Genomic DNA, 23,316 nt, shown 5'->3' with positions numbered 1-23,316 from the left:
GACTTGCAAAAGCTTGCCTCTTGCAGGAAAAAGAAGAGAACGAATGTTCAGGCTCCTAACCTTTCTTACATTGACTAGCTCGCCTATTTGTGGCGGATTAAATCAAACAGAGCCGATGAAGAAAAGAAAGGGTTCTCAGAAGAAGAGGAGGAAGAACCAGAGATGTACAAGAAACAAAGGAGATTGCAAACCAGAGAGAACTTTTATGGTGGCTATGGGGTTTCCTACCTCCAATGATGAACTAGAGACATGACGTTGGGTTCCTTCTTCAGTCATAACGTTAAGAGTGTTGGTCTAAAAAAATAGAGTGTTAACTTAGAGATTGGAGTTTTACATTGTGGCATGTTTAACTTAGAGTGTTGGTCTAAAAAAATTTATAGGCTACTAAATTATTTAGTTTCAATACTTGGGAAATGCTAACGCCACCCAATGTGTAAAAAGTACCTCAAAAGATGTAAAACTGTATTACCACCACCCAATGGGTAAAAAGTACCTTAAAATATGTAAAACTGTATTGGAAAGTTTGAAAAGAATAATTAATACGTAACTTTAAGGTACTTTTTACACATAAGGACGCTACAGAAAAAAATAGGATAAAGACTCAGAATCACTTTGGATCACCAAATTAACCGTTCTAGAACGGACGTGTACTATGGTTCAGATCATGAATTCAACAAAACAATTTGCTAGGGCATAAGAGAATCATGGCAAAACTGACACCTAGATGTGTATCACATCCAACATCCACACCTGTGTCATGTATAATAGATCCTAAATCTCCAGTTCCTAAAGTCCTTCGAGGAAAATATACTGATGCCGAGAAATTAAATATCTTAAGTTCTTCGCGTTTCAAGCAACATTGGTGGCAAATCTACGAGAACATTAAGAAAAACAAGCTACAGGATAATGATGTAACCAAGTTTCATTATTAGAACAATACTGAAAGCATCTTCCATGTTCTCTACATAAAAACCATAGACAATCATTCTCAGGGGTTTACAAAAAGTTTCCAGATACATTATTCAAAAAGTGTAAGATGTATGAGTTGAATCCAATGTCAGCACAAACATTTCTGTGAAATGAAACAAATTTATTTCTCATGTTCAAGATATCAAAAATCTTCAACTGATTTTTTGTTTGGCAAAAGGTGCACCTTGGCAGCTGACTCAGTGAAGCATGTATCAAAAATACATATGGGAAAGGAGAAAAATAAGAGGCAATCGTATGCATTCAAAACCAGAACAACTCACAGGTGTCAAAAAAAAAGGACAAGGTAACATGGCGCACAAGACCAGCAATACCATAAGAGTACAAACTCGTACAGCTGTATAAGCTCATTCAATAGAGAAAAAAGTGTACCTTGGAGTATATAGGATTACGGTTCAGGCGCGATAAACAAGACGGTTTCCTGACCCTGAAATGTTTCCACTTTGGCCTGGAAGTTGAGAGTGGGAGAACCAGAACCAGCCATATCCTTGACCTGAAAGGTAATATAGTAGGTCCGAACATCCACATTTGCCTTGAGAGCCTTCACAATTTGGTACGTTGTATTCTACAAATTTCAAGAGAGATGTTAAACCAAATAGAAAGGGGAGTTGATCAAAGAGGTGAGGATGGAAGAATTTAATGAACCATCAAAAACCCACACACACGTGCACATACATTACGTTTGTTGTAATCATCAAGGGCAAACTTTGCATATCCTTCTATCCTCTCCAATGACTCGCGGCAGTCCAGCACAAATGGTCTAACAGGGACGAAAACATATCCGGGAATATCCCCAACATCAAACCCCTGCAAGTATATAAAGCAAAGTTATACAATCAGGATTAAAGACGAGAGGGAAATAATACTCTCTCCATCCCACTTTGTTTGTCCACTTTTTGACTTTGCTTTGTCCTAATTTGTTGATGTAGGACAGATTTAGAACCCTTAGCGTATCGCTGCTTACAACTAGAATCATGGTGCTTTGGGTGGGGAAATAAGAAAATTGTTTGGATAAGTGCGCAAAGTAGAAGAAATGAGAGAATAGAAGAAGTCGAGAGAGATAGAGAGAGAGATGTGCTTTACCCTCGCAAGGGCTAGGCAGTTTCTGCAAGGAAGGACCACAGCCCAAACCCCAATTACAAAGGCCTTAACCTTGTAAACTCAATTCATTAATCAACTCTATTCCAAATGAAAGATTACATCTCAATTTATAATCCATGAGAAAGACTCTTCGAATTCCTAGAACTTTAAATGAAATGAACCTAATTAATGAACACATTCAAAAAAGATGTGAGGCTGAACCTAGATATATGCGTACATTGAACCTACTAGCATGTGTTTAATGCATCTAGATGAGCATTAATGCAAACACTAAATACATGATGACCCTTTCAACTATCAAAGCAAACACTTAATTCATGATGACCCTTTAACTACCAAACTACCATAGATGACCCTTGAACTACCAACTACCAAGGACACTTATTTTCAGACCAAAAAGCCTTCTTGATGCTCGTGCTATCCTTAGCCTTTGGTGTATGCTTCCAAAGCCTATGAAACTTGTCTAACCACTCCATGGCTATGTCATCATTTGTTTGTCCGTTTGACTTTTAAACAATGTTCTAAAACAAGGTATTCCTCGCCAAGTACTCGCTTCATGGTGCCTGGCCGAGGCGACTAATCCCTACTCGGTGGGCATTACTCACCGAGTACTCGCTCCAAGGTGCCTGGCCTAGCAACTACCGAGTAGCAAGTTTTAGAACACTGCTTTTAAATGGATAAAATTCCCTCTTTGCCCTTACTTTTTTGAAATAAAGTAACTTTTCAAAAAAATTGAAGGGTAAATATTGGAAAATACACTACTTTTAGGTGTAATCATTATGCTTCCTAAATAAGTTGGATTCCCAATATTAGACAAACAAATTGGATGGAGGGGAGTATTAAAGAGCAGGAGATGAGAGCAAATGTAAGTAAAAAGCACAGTAAATCGATCAAATAGAGGGCAAAGTTGATTCTCTTAGGGTAAAACGAGTCCACAGCTACATCAATAGAGGGCAGAGCTTATGGCCAGCCTATTGGGGAAAGCATTGCCAAAACAACTAAAGCTCTTACTTCTAATCCAGTGTTGGCCGATAGCATGGAAATGGCTGCTTTCAAAGAATTGCACGTTGTCTGTCAAATCTGCTTAATATGCTACATCTAAAGAATGGCATGTTTTCTGTCAAATAATAACTTCCAAGAAGACATTTCACATGAAGATGAAACAATATAAAGCAATGTACAATGCCTAGATTAGGCAGCCAACTAGTCGGCATCTAATCCTCGCCTAGGCACTAGGCGCCCCTTTTTCCGCCCGAATAGAGCCTAGCAATATTTAGAACACAGATTTAAAGAATGGCATGCTGGTAAAAATAATTTTGAAGTTGAACGACAGGAATAGGCAGCAGCCGTGTGCAAATAGGAGGCTCTCTCAAAAGGTTTTTTTTACCACACAGAGAAATAAAATAATAAAAACAATCAAGCAGAAGAATCATTCAACATGCATCTCCATACGTACGTATGTACGTATGTATACATCCACGTACGCACCCCACTCTCACAGAGCCTCTTTTTGTAATCCCAAAGCTGTGTGGATGTAAGTTCGACGAAATCAGGGCGCGGTCGATGTTTTCGTTCCTTTTCTTCTCGCTCAGCACTCTCCTCCTCATCAATTTGATCTAGTAGACACTCATCTCGATCATAATCCTCCTTCTGAAGTTTCTTTGCTTCCTCCTCCCCTAGCAGAGCTATCCTATATTTATGTAAGATAAGTCTTCTTTCTATCTCCTCCTCCAGATGCTCCTGTGTATGCTCTTGACCCGGTTTTGGAAAAATCAACACTCTGACCAATTAAAATGGAACGAGAGAGATTATTATACATACAAGCAGGTATTTGATAAAGTCATCAGCATCATATTATTAAAACAGGTAGGCAACAAATACGACCACTACAAATAGAAAACAACCGATCTCAATCAAAAACTAAAATTGAAGGGCTGCTCTAGCATATTAATTCCGAGGTGACAAAAACGTGAAGAAATTTTCTGTATACAAAGCTCTCTATAAATTGAACATATTTAGTTTCGTTGAAAATTTACTTCACCTAGTTATTTTGTTTTTATTGTGCTATATTATCTACTTCCAAATTTCAGTAGATTTTCATTTATTTTGGCTACGTAGGAATATTTCAGGGCCAACAATAATAAAGAAAAATTAAATTGCATGTAAAAAGTACAAAATTTTAGTGCGTTTTTTCGTACCCATGGGTTCGCATGAACCCCTTGGGATACCTGGTGTGAGTGTGTGGGTGTGGATGTGGATGTGTGTTTGTGTGTGTGTGTGTGAGAGAGAGAGAGAGAGAGAGAGAGAGAGAGAGAGAGAGAGAGATTATTATACATACATGCAGGCAGTTGATAAAATAATCATATTATAAATAACCACAATTCAACCCCCAAAAGACAATAAACGATTTGAGCGGGTTAAACAATATATCTTGGATTTAAAGAATCAATAGCGTAACCAACGAGAGAGAGAGAGAGAGAGAGAGAGAGAGAGAGAGAGAGAGAGGAACATACCTGGTGCTTCCCACCCAGTAGAACAAAAAGTTTAACTTGAAGGTTGCTGGTATTTCTTCGATTTCGGTCAGAATCTGATCCATTGTTGGTAATTTAGGGCTTGAGAATGGAGGAGTATTATCAAATGTCTGCTTCTTCTCAAGCAATCGATCTAGTAGACATCGCTCCCGCTCGTAATCCTCCTCCTCAAGTTTCTTCATTTCCTCCACCCCTAGTAGACATATCCGACTTCTACGTAACATAAGTCTTCTTTCTCTCTCCTTCCTCAGAAGCTCCACAGAGATAACTTGACCCGGTTTCAGAAAAATCAACATTCTGATAAATTAAAATGGAATGATGGATATTAACACACAAGCAGGCGGTGGATAAAATCATCATCATATTATTAAAACAGGGCAACAACAAATACTACTATGACTACTACTACTACTAGACAGCAACCAATCTCAATCAACAACTACTGCTACAATTGAACCCCAAAAAGACGAAAACAAAAGACAATAATCTCGTTTTGAAGAATCAATAGCATGGCCACACACACACAAACACACACACACACACACAGAGAGAGAGCTCAGAGAGGGATTATTATACATGCAGGCAGGCAGTTAATAAAATAATCATCTTATTAATAACCACAATTCAAATCCCAAAAGACAATAAACAATTTGTTTTGGTTAGATAATAGAACTTCGATGAGAGAGAGAGAGAGACCAATGTACCCGCGGGCGTACATAAATTGTTATATAAAATCATCATCATAATATTAAAACGGGTAGGCATTAGGCAATTACTAAACCCTAAAATTCTACTAAACCCTAAACCATAAAAGACAATGAGCAATTTGTGTCGGTTATATAATAGATCTCGATTTGAAGAAGAAATAGCGGATCAAAAAAAGAAAAGAAAAGAAGAAATAGCATAGTCACCGTGAGAGAGACGAAACTCAACTAATAGTCTAATCTGCGGATCAAAAAAAAAAAACTAATAGTCTAATCTCGATTGACTAAAACACATAGGATTAAGAGTCCGGGACTATTTGTCTTGGTTCTAATTTAGTCTTGAATTTTATACAATTTCCTGTGTGATTCGCGCAGGATTAATATCGGGATATCTCATGCTGGGGCCAATCTCATGTTTGGTCCTGTCACTAAATTTTGGAATTAATTTCAGGATTATTTCTCTCAAAAAAAAAAAAAAAACTGGGCATTCATATTTCATAACCTTTCTCAAGCAATACACGTTCTCAACAAAAACAAGTTTCTAGACTAAAATGGAGGGATTACCGACTCTTTTCCTTCTCTCTAAACCTAGCCCTCTTTTCCATTGCCACCGCTTGGGGGTGCTACTCCTCCCTCTCCCACTACCCTATTCCTGATCGCACCTTTCTCATCTGTTGTTTCTCGCTGGACTGCGTCTTGGTCGTTTCTCCTTCCCTCCTCTGTTTTCGGCGTTTCTACCGACTGATCCCCTCATGGGTGGTTGTGGTTTGATGCCTAACGGCGATGGTGGGGCGTCGTTTCAGGTGGTGGGCTTGGATGGTTTGAATCCCGCTGGTTGGTATCCTCTAGGCCGATCGATCGCTGCGCCTAACAGCCATGGGTTCCCCATTTTGCTGACAAGCGTGGCCGATCTTGTCTGGCTCCAGATCTGTGTTTTCCAGCCTAACCTTGGTTTGTTATGGTGGTTAGGAGCGTGCGTGCGGAACCGACTGGTTTTTTCCCAGCCGATGATGACGGTGGCAGCGGGTGGTGGTTGGAGGTTCTTTAGGCGACTGTGCTTGTTTATTGGATCTGGTGGCGGCGTCTTGGATTGGTATCCTTCTGTTGGCAGGTGCAGCGACGGCGGCGGGATGGCGATGGGTGGTGGTGCGGTTTGATTTGTAGGGTTTGGGTTTGGATGTAGCTTTGGGCTTGGCCCGTTTTAGGTTTGGTTTTTTTTTTTAGGGGTTTGTTTGTTGGTTTCTTACCAATATTGGGCTTTAGGTGTTTTTTTCCTACCTGGTTTGGGCTCAGTCTGTTGAGCCTAAATCGGTTATTTCATGTGGTTAGGATAAGAGGGTCTTAGGTGGTTAAACCGGTATACCCAAGACCCTATTAGTTATGTACTTCATGTTATGAGTTAATGAATCTATCTTTTTGCCGATAAAAAAAAACAAAACAAAACAAAAGCAAGTTTCCATGTTCTTCTTTTTCCTCCACTTTCTTTGCTAGCAAACAAAATGTTAGTCGGATACTATGACTGGAAGATGATTGAATCAGGCCATGAATTCAATAAAATAAATATGGGCATTCCAACCGACAATAATCTGGGCATTGCAGCCAAACAATTCCATAACTTGGGGACATATTTTCCAACATAGTTACATAAAAAGTGCCATAACAAAATGCCAATTCCAGGACTATTTATCTCTCCCATAACATGCTAAAGCCATCACAAAAAATGCATGACAGAGAGCACCACCCAACTTGTCGGCGAAATTATTCATTCCAGAACGAGCATAAGAAGCAGTACACAATTCCACCTGGAACTCATTCTTTCCATGATCATGTCATCTAACCAAGCAACTGCTCCATTCCCAGACTTGACGTCCCATGCACCATCAATAACAAAGTTCTTTTCCTTCTCCGTGATCACATTTTCTCCATCCCCGGAAAAACAAAAACTGATGTGGTCCCCTTTTTAGTCTCCTCTTGCATCACTAAAGAATCAACACAAGCTTGATCCTTATATAATATTCCTTGTCTACTCGACCATAGGCAACAATGGTTATTTACATGGCTAACAAACCTAAACGAATATGTGTTGTACGAAAAATCTTACCTTACAGTAGTCCTCCCAAATTGTATCGCTATCAACTCCAATTGATCAAGCAAATCCAAATGATGTGTGGTGTCGAGAGTAATACCTCTCAAGAGCAACATGGACCACAATTACAGCCACACCGCACATCATTTGGATCTGCCTGATCAAATGGGTAACTACGATGAACACCTCAATCCCCTCTGATGTACAATCTAACTCATTTCCAGTGATATTGTCCATCTACAGTAAGCAAGTAATTATAATAAGTAACTATCAAAGAATGATTTAATTACATGTACGAAGGGGAAAACAAATCGGTAGAGGAACACAAATAGTTAATTCTCCATAATGTTAGAAATTGTAGAAGTAAAAACGTGAGCTATTTTGCCAGACATTAGGTTTGAATACCTTCCCTGTGGAAAAGCCCCATCTAGCAGCCCAAAAAAACATCCCCGAACCCAATCTATTTCTAATCGAAACTCAAACATCTAGGGCTTCTCAAATCGGATAGCGAAACCGAAATAGCTAGGGCTTTTGAAGAAGGGGAAAAAATTCAAATCGAAAAAACGTTTTTGTTCAAGAAAGATTCTCACCTTCAGGTTAGGGTTTTGTTTCAGAAATAGATCTGAGGGGGGAAAATCGAAGGGCGTGTTTGATAGGAGGTTTGGGAGGTGGGGGGATTGGATTAATAATCCTATGGGGCTCCTAATACCTTGTTTGGTAAGGTTTTTATGGGTGAGACTAGTTGTCCCATGGGGAACCATGGGGGTAACACGAATTCCATCCCCATGGGATTGAGCAAAACCAGTGTAAAAACTCACATCAATCCCAATCTCCTGGGCAAAACAAACATGTTATTTACAGTCCTACAATCGAATCATGTGTAAAACAAACATGAATAAATGATTCATCGCCTCATTAATAATGCCACATCATTCTCAATCTCAATCCTAATCTCACCTCATTACGAATCTCTCAAAACAAAATCTGCAATCATACATGCCCGAAAAGCATAAGTTAGGGTTTTGCAGGTGAAATAGTGAAAAAAGGGTACGAAATAGGGTTTTATTTCCGTGGCATTTTTGCAATTATTCACTCCTCACCTTCCGGGTTTTTTAGTCCGGGAATAACAATCTCTACCCCCGGGAGACCTTAGTCAAACTCAAAAAACACTCATTATCTCTTATTTTCAATCATTACTTTCATTTTTCTACTTTTCAATCATTATTCTCATTTCTCTTTGCACTCATTATCTCAATCTTCAATCATTACCATATTTCTCTCTCCATCCATTACCTCAAATCAAACTCAACAAATCTCAAAAATTCATCCAAACACAACATTAGTGACCCCCATATAGGGATTAAATTAATCCCGGTATTAGTAATCCCGAAAGCTTTTGCGGGAATCAAACGAGGGAAAATCTGGAATTAGGTGCGCCTAGTCCAATCCCAAGCGCCTAGTTCCCGAATCAACCGAGGGTACTACTTTTGCAATAGCAGTACAACATTAAATTTTAGAAAATGTACACCAGGAAAGGTGTGAAATTCATATACTACGTGTAGTAGTAATATATATATATATATTGGCCGGGCTACTGAAAATTATATTTAAAAGTATTGAAAGTATTTGAAACAAATCAAATCATCCCACATGCTCATCCTTCCATCCCAATTTAACAGTCCCTTCAGAAATCCGTACCACTTTTCGATTGATAGTATTATTTTATGTGATTTTAAAAACATTATATTATAGAACTAATAAAGATATCAAACAAGATTTAATATTGAATGTAAAATTCATCATCAATTTAAAAATATAACAAATTTTTTATCCGAATAAAATAGAATAAGGGACTTAGCCCGAGGGAGAACGTAATCTGTACGCGTATAGAGCTGAGCAACGGACACGAAATATAATAACACGACACGAACCGGACACGAAATTAACGGGTTAGGGTTGAACATTTTTGACACGAAACATGAAAATGACACAACTCGAGAACACGAATTCTAAATGGGTCGGATTCGGATTGAATACATGAGACACGAAATTGATATGACCAACACGGTTACTAATCTGTGTCACTCATTAACACGAACACACACACACACACACACATATATATAATATATATGGTATATCTGTAATTCTATATAGAGTTGGACAAAAAACACGATAACACGACACGAACTGAACACGAAGTTAACGAGTTAGGGTTGAGCATCTCTGATACGAAACACGAAAATGTCACGACTCGAGAAACACAAATTCTAAATGGATTGAGTTCGGGTGGGATGATTTATGACACAAACCCGACTGACACGACACGAACACGAACCGACACGACCTGTTACCCAGGTCTATACACGTATTAGGGATGTGCACGGGTCGGGCAGGTCGGGTTTGACCCCGAACTCGACTCGACAGGTCGGGTATCAACATTTTCAAACCCACAAACCGAACCGAATAGGGGTAGAAACCATCCGCTAACCGATTGGTCGGGTCGGGTCCGACTAAAACCCAATGCTGATCTTCATGAATGGGTCGGGTCGGGTAAGAAACACAGCACTCCGAACCGAAATATGGTTTTTAACAGAAATGGAACCCGTACCCGCCCGAACCACATGTTCGGCCCCCGCCTGAAGGGTGCGGGTTTTTTGCACCCCCTAACACGTATGGTTGGCACCCATTGCCTTTTCATTTCCGGCTCAAAGTGCTAGCCTGCAAAGGTGGAGCTTGGAACTTTTGAGTGATGGAGGTTAGATTTGCGAAGGCAAGAAGGGCATTTTGCAGTTGATTTTCAGGGGTGCCATCTCGCAGTGGGTAGCAGCTAGCCTCTTGTATGCTAAATATCTAAATCCTTTCCGTTGACGCAGAATGAAAGTTTTAGTTTGATTCTTAATAAAAAGAAAAGATAGAAAACAACTTTGCCAAACCGAACCTTTTGTCTCAATCACTTAGGGTCGGCTACATGAATTTTTTTCCTCCGTAGAGCTCTGTTAAGAGCCACTTGTTCACATAAATTCATTATACTCATAACTTTGAACGAAAGTCAATTTAGGTCTACACCTCCCCGTACCATTGATATCCAAAGCTCTCTTATCTGCTCTCTTAACTACTGCATCTCTTTGTCTATGGTAGACATGCCCAAACCACCTTAAGCCTATTTTCTCTCAACTTCTCTTCTATAGGTGCTACACCTACCATCTCAAGAACCGTATCTACAAATAATAGCACATTGAAACCGACTATGATGCCATATCACAGTCTCACATTTCCGGAACACAACATGTTGAACCTAACTGAGTATTCTGTTATATGCATGGTTAACCATTAGTTTGGAAACACCAACCACCCTAAACTTAACAAGAACAGCATTTTTATGCCCAAAAAGTAGAGACAGTCAACATAACATTCCACCCAAACAACATCAACATGAACTTCACAGCCTCCAATCTTCACCTAACCTGAAATAGCATGAGAATGAACGGTTAACAAATAACTTGTAAATAACACGAAATAATCACATTATTAGCCTAAAAGGCTGTGACAACCAGCAAAAGGAAAAGTAGGAGTAACTAGAACAAAGTTTAGAGATGCCGATCAAAACAAAAACACAGTTTACAGATCAGTTCTGCATTTCTCAAGCAAAAGTCAATAAGATTAGGGTTAAATGACTTTCCCAAGGCGATCATCGTTTAATTTCTTTCATAGGAAGGTAAGAAACAATACGATGAGGATTTCATTCCAGCCGTCATCAAACTTACTAGTGCCAATGTAATACAAAGTACAAACCCAAGGTTCATGACTCACAGTGACCCAAAGACTTGCAAAAGCTTGCCTCTTGCGGGAAAAAGAAGTGAACGAATGTTCAAGCTCCTAACCTTTCTTACATCGACTCGTTCGCCTATTTGTGGCGGATTAAATCAAACAGAGCCATTAGATGAAGAAAAGAAAGGGGATTCTTAGAAGAAGAGGAGGAAAGGAGGAAGAACCAGAGATGTACATGAAACAAAGGAGATGGCGAACCGGAGAGAAATTTTATGTTGGCTATGGGTTTTCCTACCTCCAATGATGAACCAAAGACAGGACGTTAGGTTCCTTCTTCAGTCAAAATGTTAGGGCGGCTAGGGTAACGTGATTATTACCAACTGCGTGAACTGAAAGGGGCTTACAAATTCCTTTTGGGCTGCCGGGCTCAGTTTACAAATTGGGCACGATGAACTACTATTGGCTACCTTCGATTAAACAAGTTGAGCTTATATATATACATTTGCGCTAGAGATTGGAGTTTTATATTGTGGCATGTTAACTTAAAGTGTTGGTCTAAAAAAATTTATAGGCAACTAATAAATTTAGTTTCAATATATTTGGGAAATGCTACCACCACCCAATGTGTAAAAAATACCTCAAAAGACGTAAAACTGTATTACCACCACCCAATGTTTAGAAAGTACCTTAAAATATGTCAAACTGTATTGGAAAGTATGAAAAGAATAATGAATACGTAACTTTAAGGTACTTTTTAGTTTTTACACATAAGGTGAACGCAAAAGAAAAAAAAATGGAAAAAAGACTTGGGATCATTTTGGATCACCAAATTAACCGTTTTAAAACAGAGGTGTACTATGGTTCAGATCACGTGTTCAACAAAACAATTTGCTAGGCCAAAGCGAATCATGGCAAAACTGACACCTAGATGCGTATCACATCCAACATCTGCACCTGTGTCCATGTATAATTGATCCTAAATCTCCAGTTCCTAAAGGTCTTCATGAAAAATATACTGATGCCGCGAAAATAAATATCTTAAGTTCTTTGCGTTTCAAGCAACATTGGTGGCAAATATACGAGAACATTAAGAAAACAAGCTACAGGATAATGATGTAACCAAGTTTCATCATTAGAACAATACTGAAAGCATCTTCCATGTTCTCTACATAAAAACCATAGACAATCATTCACATGGGTTTACAAATAGTTTCCAGATACATTGTTCAAAAAGCGCAAGATGTATGAGTTGAATCCAATGTCAGCACAAACATTTCTGTGAAATGAAACAAATTAATTTCTCATGTTCAAGATATCAAAAATCTTCAACTGATTTTTTGTTTGGCAACAAAAGGCACACCTTGGCAGCTGACTCAGTGAAGCGTGTATAAAAAATACATATGGGAAAGGAGAAAAATAAAAGCCCATCGTATGCATTAAAACCAGAACAATTCGCAAGTGTCAAAAAAAAAAAGAAGACAAGGTACCATGGTACACAAGACCATCAGCAATACCATAAGAGTACAAACACGTACCACTGTATAAGCTCATTCACCAGAGAAAAAAGTGTACCTTGGAGTAGATAGGATTACAGTTCAGGTGCGATAAACTTGACGGTTTCCTGACCCTGAAAAGTTTCCACAATGGCCTGGAAGTTGAGAGTGGGAGAACCAGAACCAGCCATATCCTTGACCTGAAAGGTAATATAGTAGGTCCAACCAGGAAAACCACTACCGATGTTTGCCTTGAGGGCCTTCACAATTTGGTATTTTGTATTCTACAAATTTCAAGAGAGACGTTAAACCAAATACAAAGAAAGAAGAGTTGATCAAAGAGGGGAGGATGGAAGAATTTAATGAACCATCAAAAGCCCACACACACATGCACATACATTACATTTGTTGTAATCATCAAGGGCAAACTTTGCATATCCTTCAATCCTCTCCATTGACTCACAGCAGTCCAGCACAAATGGTCTAACAGGGACAAAAGCATATCCGGGAATATCCCCAACATCAAACCCCTGCAAGTATATAAAGCAAAGTTATGCAATCAGAATTAAAGAAGAGAGGGGAATAATATTAAAGAGGGGAGGATGAGAGCAAATGCAAGTAAAAACTATAATAAATTGATCAAATAGAGGGCAAAGCTGATTCTCTTTAGGTAAAACGAGTCCACAGCTACATCCATAGAGGGCAGAGCTTATGGCCAGCCTATTGGGGAAATCATTGACAAAACAACTAACGCTCTTACTCCTAACTAGTGTTGGCCGATAGCGTGGAATGGCTGCTTGCAAAGAATGGCACGTTGTCTGTCAAATCTGCTTGGATGCTACATCTAAAGAATGGCATGTTTTCTGTCAAATAATAACTTCAAAAAAGACATTTCACATTAAGATGGTACAATTTAAAGCAATGTCCAATGCCTAGATTAGGCAGCCAACTAGTCGGCATCTAATCCTCGCCTAGGCACTAGGCGCCCCTTTTCCACCCGACTAGAGCCCAGCGATATGTAGAACACTGATTTACAGAATTGCATGCTGGTAAAAATAATTTTGAAGTTGAATGACAGGAATCGGCAGCAGCCATGTGCAAATTGGAGGCTCTCTCAAAAGGTGTTTTTTACCACACGCAAAGAAATGAAAGAATATCTATTCCGTTTAACCAAAAGAAATAAAAGAATAAAAACAATCAAGCAGAAGAATCATTCAACGTGCATCCCCGTACGTACCCCGCTCTCAAGGGCCCTCCTTTCGTAATCTCGCCACTGTGTGGATGTAAGTTCGACGAAATCAGGGCGCGGTCGATGTGTTGGTTCAGGTTTTCTACTCTCTGCACTTTCCTCCTCATTTGGCCGATCTAGAAGACGATTCATTCGATCATAATCCTCCATCTGAAGTTTCTTCGCTTCCTCCTCCCCTAGTAGAGCTATCCGATTCTTATGTAAGATAACTATTCTTTCTTTCTCTTCAAACAGAAGCTCCATCGTGCTATCTTGATCCGGTGTCGGAAAAATCAGCACTCTGATCAATTAAAATGGAGCGAGAGAGATTATTATACATACAAGCAGGTAGTTGATAAAATCATCATCATCATATTATTAAAACGGGTGGGCAACAACTACAACTACTAGACAACAACCAATCTCAATCAATAACTACAATTGAAGGGCTGCTCTAGGATGTTAGTTCAGAGGTGACGAAAAACGTGATGAAATTTTTTGTATACAAAGCTCTATATAAAATTAACATATTTATTTTCATTGAAAATTTACAAGGCCTAGTTTACCTTGTTTTCGCTGAGCTATATTATCTACTTACTTCCAAAATTCAGTAGATTTTCATTTATTTTGGCTATGTAGGAATGTGTCAGTGCCAACAGTATTAAAGAAAAATCAAATTGTATGTAAATTATTATACACACATGCAGGCAGGCAGTTGATGCAATAATCATATTATAAATAACAATAATCAATCCCCAAAAGACAATAAACAATTTGTGTTGGTTAAATAATAGATCTTCGATTTGAAGAATCAATTGCATAGCCACACACACACACACACACACAGAGAAACGAGCACACCTGATTCCTCCCACCCAGCAGAACTCAAAGTGTTTGTCGAAGGTTGCTGGTAATTCTTCGATTTCGGTCAGAATCTGATCCATTGTTGGTAATTTAGGGCTCGAGAATGGAGGAGTATTATCAAATGTCTGCTTCTTCTGAAGCAGTCGATCTAGTAGACGTCGCTCTCGCTGGTAATCCTCCTCCTCAAGTTTCTTCGTTTCCTCCTCCCCCAGTATACCCATCCGATTCCAATGTAACATAAGTCTTCTTTCTCTCTCCTTTCTCAGAAACTTCACAGAGGGCTCTTGACCGGGTTTTGTAAAAACCAACATTCTGGCCAATTGAAATAGAACGACAGATATCGTAATACACACAAGCAGGTAGTGGATGAAATCTTCATCCTATTATTAGGAAACAACTACGACTACTACTACTAGACAGCAACCAATCTCATCTTCATCAACAACTACTACAATTGAAACCCCAAGAGACAAAAACAAATGACAATAATCTCGTTTTGAAGAATCAATAGCGTGGCCACAGAGAGAGAGAGAGAGAGAGAATTATACATGCATGCAGGCAGTTAATAAACTAATCATATTATCAGTAACCACAATTCAAACCCCAATAGACGAGAAATTTTTCGGTGCCGGGTGGGTATATCCCACGTGGTACCCGTTCGATACATCCAGACAGTCCAATACACTTATTCGACGGCTCGGATTGAAACCCCTTGCTCTCCTCTCACCCCAACACTTTCTCCCTTCTTTTTCAATCTCCAAATCTGAGCCATCCAAAAACACAATGGACGGCTCGAATGCGCCGAGCGGACACCACGTGGTACTCACCCGGCGTTGAAAACGTAAACCCAAATGACAATTAACAATTTGTGTTGGTTAAATGATAGATCTTCGATTACAGAGAGACCGATGTACCCGTGGGCGTACATATGTTAGTACTATTATACATAAAATCATCATCATCACCATCATATTAAAACGGGTAGGCAACTATTAAACCCTAAAACCTAAAATACTACTAAACCCTAGAGAGGGAGAGAGAGAGAGAGAGGCGAAGGTACCCGTGAGCGTAGACAGCGTGGGCATCGGAACGGAGGCAGAAGAGCACAGGGTTGTTTCGGGGGAGGGAGAAGTGGAGGAAGAGGAAGGGGGGTTTGGCGGTGGTGTGGGCGGAGGCGAAATGACAGATGAGAGAGAGCCATGACTTGCAAACGCACGTGAATCGAATGAGGGATTTGGCCGGGAGGCGGGCGAGGATGTTGGTTAAGGCTTCGGGAGGGAGGTAGTCCGACATTTGCAGAGAGAGAGAGAGAGAGATTTGGGGTGTTCTAGAGTGAGGAAGTGAAACACCTGCTGCGGATTCTCTTGAGTGGACAAGGAGAGTGATCCGGGAGGGTTTAGAGCACTCTAACCCATGCTTCATTCTTTCATTTTGGAGGAAAAATATTCTCCAACCCAACCTTTAAAACTCTTTTCCATTTGAGAGGATGAACTCTGATATTCTAAATATAGAGGATGAAGGAAAAAATAGAAGATCTTCTCCAAATATGTGTTGGAGTTGAGAAATAGAGTGTTGGGTTGGAGTTGAAATAAATAGTACAATCCTCTAAATCTACTTTTCAAATAAAATAGATTAATTTGATCATCTCAAATAGAGATTTTGGAAGGTGTTTGATTGGAGATGCTCTAAATAGAGAGTGACGAGAGTACGAAGACAACAATTTCTTCTGCAACCACGCGCACACACAAAACTTCTCTCATATGTGTGTGGGTCCCACTCCTTATGTGAGAAGAGTTTTGCGTATTTGTACTTATGAGTGCAAGTCTGTATGGTTATAAATTACGGAGTAATTGGTGAAAGGCAGATTGAAATGGCACAAAAAAAATGAGTGTTGCTATTGGTACAGCAGTGTGCGCACAGACAGCATGCACAGTGCTTTTTTTGGCACATCTCGAGTTCAATAAAGATAATTGAAATCGCTTATTTTGTTCAATATATTTTACTTAGAATACCCGTAAAAAATCAACTCCATCCATCATCAATAAGTCTAAAATCCCTTTAGAATTTAGCCTAAATTCTGAAGCGATTTTGGACGTTTCATTAATGCCCTTATCCATGTCGGATGGAGCTGTTTACGAGGACCTTAAAAAAAATATTGAACAACATGAACGGCTCCAATTGTCTTTGTTGGACCCGAAACGAGCCTAAAAACGTATTGTACGCGTTGTCTATGCGCATGTTGCTGTACCAAAAGCATTTTTGCAAAAAAAACGACGGCAAATGATTTTAAGACACCACTTTATTCATGGAAATAGATTTTCACACTTCTTTTTTTAATCTTTATCCACGTAAATTTAATATCTTGCCCTCCCTTTAGTACACTTTTTTACATATCTAAGTGCAATATTGTAAATCAGTGTAAATAAAAACAAAAACAAGAGAGTATGAATTGTAAGAGAGGATATGAAAATCATTTTCCTTATCCATTGCCACTTTATTTTCTGCTATTTAATTCATATGAAAGTACCAAATTGCCCTTTATATGGAAAAAAAAAAAAAAGTGACTCAAAATGTGCAAGAGGGAGAGAGAGAGAGAGGATATTTTGGTCAATGTATGCATGAGATGTCGGACTGAAAGAGATGCGCTAACATGATGCTGCCAACTCAATTTTCTCTATGTTAATTTGCATAGTTAAGGGACCTATCTCGGGGAAAAGCTTCTGAATGGCCGTTGCAGTCGATGGTTACAGATACAGTAGATTTCTATATGCTTAAAACATATTTTTGCACGTATTCGTGAAGTGCCTCAGGCCCTCGAGGACAAGTGCAGGAAGTGCATCTTGCAGTTGCTTTTCAGGTGCCATCTCATAATGGGTAGCCGCTAGTCTTGTATGTTAAATATGTAATCGTATTTGTTTATGAAAAATGAAAGGTCAGTTTCATGAGAGAGAGAGAGAGGTGGGGGGGCCGCAGATGAAAACAATTCTGGCAAATCAAGATACTGAAACAGTGAAACAGACTACAATACCATATCACAAGTCAATGTCTCATATTTCCAGAACTCAAGATACTTAAACTAAGAGAGTAGGTTCCGTCGTATGCATAGTTTACCATTAGTTTGGAAGCACCAACCACCCGAAACTTAACGAGAACAACATTTTAGACGCAAAAGTAAAGATAGTCAATTTCACCCAACTACCCATCAAAATGAACTTCACAGCCTCCATAAGCGTACTCTTTAACCTCAAAGCTCCCCCTAACCTGAAATAGCACGAGAATGAACAGTTAACAAACAAATTGAAAATAACACGGCGTACTTCCATTGTTAGCTGAAAAGGCTGCAACAGTAAAAAGATTATCCACAATTTTGTTGCATACAGTCCAAGCACACTTTTTATTCAACTTGTACGCAACACGCAATTAGTAAAAGGGGAAATTAAAGGGTATTTGTCCTCGACTGAAAGCTGGGAAAAGATCGAAAGGGAGTTGCTTTAACAAATTATTAGAATTGGTGCATGCATGGAACACTAGATGTCGTTTTAACAACCCAAGTAGACATGGAGAAATAAAAAACTAGTTTTAGAGAACAAAGCGTTCCATTGGGGACTACGAAGACTAACTTCACATGATAATGCCCAAACGTAACCTTATGAAGTTGGTGTTGGATCAATGCCCACAAGTTGCAACTTTGAAGGAGGGCAAGAGGGTATTCCACATACCAACTCACCTAGGCAATTGCAACTAAATATCCATAAGTTCAAATAAAGAACCTTTCAGATTTCTAAATCTTGGTTGAAGCATGGGGAGTTTACACAGAAGAAGCACAATCCATGGATCTAAGACGTTGATGGCTCTGAAGTCTCAATACTGAGAATTAGCTTGAAGCTGAGATTGAACCTCAAATTAAAACGACTGAACAAGAAGCACTATAGCTAAATCAGCTGGAGAGCAAATGAGCCAAAGAACAAACCAGATCAAATTCAAGAAGTGTTTCAGGTTTCCAACTTTCCATACAACTTTCTCTCTTCCTTTTCTTTTTGGAAAGGTTAAAAGGTTACATAGAATACAAACTACCGGCAAATGGAAAAGTAGCAGTAACCAAAAAAATGTTGAGATCAGTTCTGCATTTCTCAAGCAAAAGTCAATAAGATATTAGGGTTAAATGACTTCCCCTACGTGATCAGCATTTAAATTCTTTCATAGGAAGGTAAAAAACACTACAATGAAGATTTCATTCCTGCTGGATCATCCAAACTTCCTAGTAAAAATAACGTAATATAAACCCATCATAGTACCCATCACCATTCCCCTAACCCAAAAACTTGCAAATGCTCAACTCTTGCCAAAAAAAAAAACAAAGACGATCGATGAAGAAAAGAGAGAGGATTCATAGAAGAAAAGGAGGAGAGAAGGAAGAAGAGACATACAAAAAACAAAGGAGATCGTGAACCAGAGAGAAATTTTATGGCAGCTAAGGGGTTCCCTCCCTCCAATGATGAACCAGGGACATGACATAGGTTCCTTCTTCAATCATAACGTTACGCGGCCAGGGTAACATAATTATATATATTCATTTGTGCTGGAGATAGGGATTTTATAATATGGTATGTTAACCTAAAGTCTTGGTCTAAAAAAATTTATGGGCTACTAATCAATTTAGGTTTAATACTTGGGAAAGGCTAACCACCACCCAATGTGTAAAAAGTACCTTATGGTACTTTAAAGTTTTAACACCTACGGAAAAGTAAAAAGGAGTAATGAGAACGTAACTTTAAGGTACTTTCAACACCTACAGAAAACACCAAAGAAACAAATAGGAAAAAGTCTTGGGATCACTTTGGATCACCAAATTTACCGTTTTAAAAAGAACGTGTACTATGGTTCGGTCAATTCTACAATGCAACATTCTACGGCATTAGTGTATCATGGAAAAACTGACTGACACTTCGATGTGTATCACATCCAACACCCACACCTGTGTCCGTGTAAAATAGATCTGAAATCGCCAGTTCCTAAAGTTCTTCCTGGAAAATATACTGATGCCACAAAAATAAACATCTTAAGTTCATCGAGTTAATATACGAAATCATTAAGAAAACAAGCTACAGGATAATGATGTAACCAAGTTTCATTATTCGAACAATACTGAAAGCAACTTCCATGTTCTCTAAATAAAAACCATAGACAAGCATTCTCATGGGGGTTTCCAGATACATTATTCAAAAAGCATAAGATATATGAGTGGAATCCAATGTCAGCACAAACATTTCTGCGAAATGAAACTAATTTCTATCGCATTTTTTTTTATCAGCAAAGAAAATTTTATTAAGGGAGAGCTTCGCATCACAATAGATCATGTGCTAGAAGCTTACCTGGAAAAGAAAAAGATCATCCAACAAAAAATTGAATTGAGTACAAAGATAACACCCAAGAAACATAAAGGCCTAAGCCAATTGCATAGTTACAGTTTGTGCCTCCTAATCCCATCAAGGCAGCTCCTAAAATATGAGTAATGAGGTAGATGTCATCTTCCTTTGACCCAAACAGCTACCCTGAAATTGATAAGATCCACCACTTTGCCAGGAGCAGAACTAGAATTGTTGAAGACGAAACCATTTCAAACTTTTCAAATAGACCATATAACAGCGTAGAAAGAGGTCTCCCAACAGATCTTTTCACAACTAGTAAAGGAAATTATTTCTCACGTTCAAGAATCAAGATATCAAAAATCTTCAACTAATTTTTGGTCTGGCAAAAGGTGCACCTTGACAGTGGACTTAGTGAAGCATGTAACAAAAATACACAAGGGAAAGGAGAAAAATAAAGGGCCATCGAATGCATTCAAAACCAGCAACAATTCACCAGTGTCGAACAAAAAAAAAAGAAAGCAACAAAGCGCACAAGACCATCAGCAATGCCATAAAAGCATAAACACATATAACTGTATAGGATCATTAATAGACAAAAAAGTGTACCTTGGAGTAGATAGGGTTAAGGTTTTCTTCTCTTAGCTCAGTCGATCAAGTAGACGTTCCATTCGATCATAATCCTCCTTCTGAAGTTTCTTCGCTTCCTCCTCCCCTAGTAGAGCTATCCGATTCTTATGTAAGATAACTATTCTTTCTTTCTCTTCAAACAGAAGTTCCATCGTGCTATCTTGATTCGGTGTTGGAAAAATCAACACTCTGATCATTTAAAATGGAACGAGAAAGTTTATTATACATACAAGCAGGTAGTTGATAAAATCATCATCATCATCATATTATTAATACGGGTAGGCAGCAACGACTACTACAACTAGACAAAAACCAATCTCAATCAATAACTACAAATTGAAGGGCTGCTCAAGGATATGCTAATCCAGAGGTGACAAAAATGTGAAGAAATTTTTTGTATACAAAGCTCTATATAAAATGAACATATTTATTTTCATTCAAAATTTACTAGGCCTAGTTTATTTTGTTTTTGTTGTGCTATATTATCAACTTACTTCCAAATTTAAGGAGATTTTAATATATTTTGGCTATGTCGGAATAATTCAATGCCAACAGTATTGAAGAATTAAATTGTATGTAAATAATACAAAACTTTGGAGCATTTTTTGTACCCAGGTGTTCGCTTGAACCCCTCGGGATATGATGGCAGTCCAAAGGACAGTAATCTCAATTGGAAGAATCAATAGCGTGGCCAGTGTGAGAGAGAGAGAGAGATTATTATTATACATACGTGCAGGCAGTTGATAAAATAATCATAATAGAAATAACCAGAATACAACCCCGAAAAGACAATAAACAATTTGTGCGGGTTAAATAATAGATCTTTGATTTGAAGAATCAATAACGTAGCCACCGTAAGAGAGAGAGAGAGAGAGAGAGAGAGAGAGAGAGAGAGAGAGAGAGAGAGAGAGAGAAAGAAGCATACCTGATTCCTTCCACCCAGCAGAATGAAAAGTGTTTGACGAAGGTTGCAGGTATTTCTTCGATTTCAGTCAGAATCTGATCCAATGTTGGTAATTTAGGGCTCGATAATGGAGGAGTATTATCAAATGCCTGCTTCTTCTCAAGTAGTCGATCTAGCAGACGTCGCTCTCGCTGGTAATCCTCCTCCTCAAGTTTCTTCGCTTCCCCCTCCCCTAGTAGACCCATCCGATTCCAACGTAACATAAGTCTTCTTTCTCTCTCCTTTCTCAGAAGCTCCACAGAGGGCTCTTGACCGGGTTTTGTAAAAACCAACATTCTAGTCAATTGAAATAGAGCGACAGATATTATTATACACACAAGCAGGTAGTTGATAAAATCATCATCCTATTATTAAGTCGGGTAGGAAACAAGTCAACTACGACTACTACAACTAGACAGCAACCAATCTCATCTTCATCTCCTACTACTACAATTGAAACCCCAAGAGACAAAAACAAAAGACAATAATCTCATCTCGAAAAATCAATAGCGTGGCCACACACACGCACAGAGAGAGAGATTATTATACATGCAGGCAGGCAGGCAGTTAATAAAATAATCATATTATCAATAACCACAATTCAAACCCCAAAACATAGTAACAATTTGAGTTGGTTAAATAATAGATCTTCGATTAGAGAGACACCAATGTACCCGTGGGCGTACATATACTATTATTATATATAAAATCATCATCATCATATTAAAACGGGTAGGCAACTACTAAACCCAAAAAGTACTAAACCCTAAACCCTAAAAGACAATAAGCAATTTGAGTCAGTTAAATAATAGATCTCGATTTGAAGAAGACATAGCGTAGCCACCGTGAGAGAGAGAGAGAGAGAGAGAGAGAGAGAGAGAGAGAGAGACGAACGTACCTGTGGGCGTAGACAGCGTGGGCATCGGAACGGAGGCAGAAGAGCACAGGGTTGTTTGGGGGGAGAGAGAAGTGGAGGAGGAGGAAGGGGGGTTTGGCTGTGGTGTGGGCGGAGGTGAAATCACAGATGAGAGAGAGCCATGACCTGCAAACGCACGTGAATCGGAGGAGAGATTTGGCCGGGAGGCGGCCGAGGATGTTGGTTAGAGCTCCGGGAGGGAGGTAGTCCGACATTTTCAGAGAGAGAGAGAGAGAGAGAGAGAGAGAGAGAGAGGGATTTGGGGTTTTCTGGAGTAAGGAAGTGAAATGAAACCCTAGGTATTTCCCGTGAGTGGAGACGGAGAGTGTGAGTGAGGAGGTTTTAACTTTTAACGTACAGACTAGAGAGCATGAAGACGGTGGAAAATTATTTCTCTTTTTTTTTTTTTTTTTTTTAAGAAAATGATTTGATGACACCCGTTTATCCACTAGCACAAAGATTTATTTCTGATTTGAAGAAAATTGAGTATTTCTGTTTTGCTTTTCTTTACACTAAGAGTAAATTGACCGTCATATGAAAAAAGTGACTCGGGATGTAAAATAGGAGAAAGAGAGGGGATATATGAAAAAAGTGACTCGGGAGGTCTACGTGTCGGACGGGGTTGATGGAAATTTTCGACACGACACGAAGTTAACGGATTAAGATTAACTATTTTTGACACGAAATACGAATATG

The 23,316-nt window shown here is 38.9% G+C and overlaps 2 protein-coding genes and 1 long non-coding RNA gene across 8 annotated transcripts in view; 1 reads left to right on the top strand and 2 right to left on the bottom strand.

Moving 5' to 3' along the window:
* Positions 1-992: 992 nt before the first annotated feature.
* LOC131326852 (uncharacterized) lies at positions 993-22,955 on the bottom strand. 6 transcript variants are annotated; one of them, XR_009200124.1, is made up of 6 exons: positions 15,826-16,169; positions 14,763-15,077; positions 13,911-14,202; positions 13,077-13,203; positions 12,753-12,957; positions 10,702-10,876 (listed from the first exon to the last, which is right to left on the bottom strand). XR_009200124.1 is itself a non-coding variant. In XM_058359744.1 (6 exons), exons 1-5 carry the CDS (start codon positions 16,185-16,187, stop codon positions 12,769-12,771), a joined length of 1,290 nt encoding a protein of 429 aa, XP_058215727.1. In that variant the 5' UTR covers positions 16,188-16,193; the 3' UTR covers positions 10,702-10,876; positions 12,753-12,768. The 6 variants fall into 6 exon arrangements, 5 of the variants coding, with proteins under 5 accessions (XP_058215729.1, XP_058215726.1, XP_058215730.1 ...); XM_058359744.1 differs by having other exon boundaries at positions 13,072-13,203; positions 15,826-16,193; XM_058359746.1 differs by lacking the exons at positions 10,702-10,876; positions 12,753-12,957; positions 13,077-13,203; ... (1 more) ...; positions 14,763-15,077; positions 15,826-16,169 and adding exons at positions 993-1,552; positions 1,663-1,794; positions 3,553-3,868; positions 4,602-4,916; positions 22,603-22,955.
* On the top strand, positions 2,577-3,483 carry LOC131326862 (uncharacterized). Its single transcript, XR_009200125.1, has 2 exons — positions 2,577-2,647; positions 2,711-3,483. It is a non-coding gene; the product is annotated as an uncharacterized LOC131326862 (long non-coding RNA).
* LOC131326855 (uncharacterized) overlaps positions 17,765-23,316 on the bottom strand; it is a 47,860-nt gene continuing 42,308 nt past the window's right edge. The window contains exon 6 of the mRNA XM_058359755.1: positions 17,765-18,026. The gene's annotated coding sequence lies outside the window, so the exon portion shown is untranslated. The remainder of the gene's footprint in view (positions 18,027-23,316) is intronic.

This window comes from Rhododendron vialii, chromosome 5a, assembly GCF_030253575.1.
Source record: "Rhododendron vialii isolate Sample 1 chromosome 5a, ASM3025357v1".
In the NCBI taxonomy this organism is placed as follows: Eukaryota; Viridiplantae; Streptophyta; class Magnoliopsida; order Ericales; family Ericaceae; genus Rhododendron; species Rhododendron vialii.
The sequence above is the reverse complement of the archived record's forward strand: the minus strand, read 5'-3'. Positions and strand labels throughout refer to the sequence as shown.